The following is a 3,533-nucleotide window of genomic DNA, read 5'->3' as shown; positions in this document are numbered from 1 at the left end:
GATCGTGGCTTTTTTTTTTTTTTTTGGCTGCTTGGGGCGGCCAAAACCCTGGAGCCGGCCCTGCTCATAAGAAACTATTGTGTTAGAGGAAAACTCCTGGTTAGGGCAGGGAGGAAAAAATGCCAGGGAATAAGACTATATCCTACAAACAGAGGGTCAAAACTCCTCGCCCCATAGAAGTCGGTGTGGAGTTTTGACCTTGATTTCAGTGGGGCCACGATTTCAGGTGTTCAGAATCAATGTAAGGAGAAAAGTAGGAGCTAACTCCACATTCAAAAAGAGAAATATATATATATATCTAGAGAGAGAGAGAGAGAGAGAGAGCTGCGTGTGAGACGGGCCACTGGATTTAAAGCATAGTTCATTTTTACTCTCCCCCCCCCCCCCCCCCAGCATATCCAATCGAAGACATGCTCAGGGAAAGTCACGAGTTGAATGTCTTCTTAACCAGCCACATGATAAGACAAAAGAATAGAACGTGACAGTCAAATTAATCATAAAAGAATAAGAAGAAGAAAGTCACCAGTTACACTGAGATAACTACACGGCGATGTTGTATATCTTTTATATTTAATTCATGATAAGGAGCTTAATTGGAAGGATAACTAATTTCAGGGTCATCTAGGAAGGGATTTTACCCACAGCAACGTGACTCATTTTGCGATAGCGGCTTGCACGCTTTGGGAATTTCCTCTGACACAATCCAAACACGGTGCTGCCTCGCACACCCCGGACAGTATATAAGAGGGTTGGGTTACACAGCTCAAACATCAGAAATCTTCCGAGACAACAAGAGAGTTCACTGCTCCTTCCTAGCACGCAGAGCCAGAAGAATCAAGGAGAAAAGCTCGCCTCGCCTCTTATCATGAGCTGCAAGTTGGTTGTTGCTGTGTTGGCTCTTTTCCTAACCTACGCAGCGGTGTCAGAAGGTAAGCAAAATCCTTCCTCGGGCTCACATGCCTTTGCTTAGTTATGTGCATATTATGCACGGAGAGACATTCTTAGGCTTATTTTTAAAAAGTTGAGGTCTTGTTAAAACTTTTTTCAAACGATCTTCATTGAAGAGAGAGCTGTAAATCAGTCACTGCTCTGAAGAGCTGCTGACACCTGGTGGAAATTTTTGAGAAATAGTCTCTTTGCTATAGAAAGTTATGCTTCTGCATCATTCTCACTGTCTGCTTTCCCCCTGGTTCTAAAGACAGGCTGAAGGCGGGCTCGTCTGATTACAATGTTCATCTGCGCCTCTTGCTTCTTCCCTGCATGAGGTCATCAACCTGTTTGTGACACCACGTTGTCTCAAGCATAGGAAGATGCAACTTGGAGTGGGGAATAAGCAATAGGAGCACAGAACATGATCAGAGATAGTCCTCAAAACTGATGAAAAGCAAGGGGCCAGATCTTATCCTCAGTTACATGATTTTAAATCTAGGCTCATCATCATTGTAACTAGATCAGAATCTGACCAAGTAAGGGCAGGTTTAAAAAACAAACAAAACAAAAAAACCAACAACACTGACTTAAAATTGTCTTTAAAAAACAAATCCAAACATTATTTTGCAGCAGCATCAAGCGCTCTTCATACCTTTTCATAATTAGGTTTTAGAGGTGAGGACCAAGCTAACCTTTTAGCCAAGACCCTTGTGAAAAAACAGAGCAAGCATGTCTGATTAAGCAACAAGCAAAACCAAGCGCTCTGCTTCACATGAATAGATGGCGAGATACTCAGCTAACCCGACACAATTCTTGTTCTTTTTCCAGGGATGAGTCTGGCAAGGATGGGGAATGAGCTCCGATGCCAGTGCATCACCTTGCATTCCAACTTCATCCGTCCCAGGAACATTCGGGACGTTAAGCTGACCCCGAGCGGACCTCACTGCCAGAACACTGAAATCATGTAAGTAGTTTTGCAAAATTCTACCTGCTGCTAAACTAGGAGGAGACGGCTTTGCATTGTGCTGGTCCAGGAGTTTTCAAAGGGGTGGGGAGCACTAGCAGGCCCACACCACCCAGGGAGACTCCCTAAGAGTGATTTTCATTCTTTCTAAAGACGTTCTTTTAGGTATTGCACTTTGCTTTTCATAGTGTCCAGCATCTCTGGGGTGGAAATACAAATCCCCATGGGGAATAATGGGCATTATCTATAGAGTGCTAGAACCTGCATTGGAAGGGCAGGAAAAATTATTAATACCCAATACAACCTTTCAACCCAATTCCTCCAGTCCTTCTGCAGGCAAAACTCCCTCTGAAAATTCTGCACTGAGTACATAAGTGGTTTCCCTGATGGAGGAATGCAGGATTCAGCCCTTTATGTAAAAAGCAATACCAATGCAGACAAAGACATTTTATAAATATACACATGTACACACACAGAGAGAGAGAGAGAGAGAGAGATACCAGGTTTAAAAAAAACTTGAATGCATATATATATATATATATATAGAGAGAGAGAGAGAGAGGGAGGGAGTGGTTTTTTTTTTTTTTTTTGGTCACACCTGGAACATTTTAAAGCAAACAAATGATGTAGGGCCAGATCCTCAGCTAGTGTAAATTGGAGTAGCTCTCTAGTGAAGTCAATGGAACTATGTCAATTGACACCAGCCGTGCCTGTATTTTAAAAGGTTGAAACATACCCTGATGAGAGTCCACCAAGTCAATAGATGCCTGACCTTTGTTTTCCTTCTTTGCAGCGCTACTCTTAAGGATGGCAGAGAAGTGTGTTTGGATCCCACTGCTCAATGGGTGAAGATCATCATTAAAGCAATTTTGGACAAGTGAGTCATTCATTCTCAGAACCATTTCATGAAAAATTATTTTAAAAGAATAACTAGGTGGTTCCTTAGTACAAACTGCGTAGGAGTTACCTCTTATCAGGGCATAGTAATGCCCAAAACTTGTTTCTCTCAATCCAGTAAATAAATAATCACCATATCCTACCTTAAAGGTGGCCTAGTGGTTAGATTATGGAACTAGGTTCTTCCTGTTCCCTGCTCTGCCCCAGACTTCCTGTTTGAGCTTGGGGAAGTCATTGATAATGGCCACATATACTGGGCAGCTGCAACTCTTTCTGGAGACAATTGGACTCACAGGTGCTCAGTGCTTCTGAAAAACCAGGGTGTCCCCCCCACCACCTGATTTTCCTCTGGTGTGAACCAAGAGTAACTATGTCAAAGTTAATGAAGTTTCACTGATATGGTTGAGAGCAGGCGAAGAGTTCTCATGTTCTAACTAGTGGTAATTGTTCCATGAACAGGTTTCTAAACTATTCCTTTTCTCCCCCTCTTTACAGAGCTCAAGCCAATGGTGAGGCAAAACGCTGAGAGAAGCCAAAGAAGAAAAATCACTGACGTTTCCCCTTGAAGGAAACATCTCTGTGAAAATGCCAGTCCATCTGCAAGCAGCCCACCTCCTTCTGTTAACATGTTTTCAGGCAGACTCTAGCTAGCAGTATCTATTTTCTATTTATGTATTTATTTATTGAGGCGCATCATTTTAAGAAAGATATTTTTTTTAAAAAAAGGCTCAGTTGTCCATGG

General features: G+C 42.4%; 1 protein-coding gene across 1 annotated transcript; it reads left to right on the top strand.

The window, feature by feature from the left end:
• The first annotated feature begins 857 nt into the window (after positions 1-857).
• Positions 858-3,317, top strand: LOC135879392 (interleukin-8-like). Its single transcript, XM_065405360.1, has 4 exons — positions 858-929; positions 1,759-1,894; positions 2,688-2,771; positions 3,287-3,317. Exons 1-4 carry the CDS (start codon positions 866-868, stop codon positions 3,315-3,317), a joined length of 315 nt encoding a protein of 104 aa, XP_065261432.1. The 5' UTR covers positions 858-865.
• Positions 3,318-3,533: the final 216 nt, after the last annotated feature.

Source organism: Emys orbicularis, chromosome 5, assembly GCF_028017835.1.
Source record: "Emys orbicularis isolate rEmyOrb1 chromosome 5, rEmyOrb1.hap1, whole genome shotgun sequence".
NCBI classification, from domain to species: domain Eukaryota; kingdom Metazoa; phylum Chordata; order Testudines; family Emydidae; genus Emys; species Emys orbicularis.
Note: the sequence above shows the minus strand (reverse complement) of the source record. Positions and strands in the feature narration are given on the sequence as shown.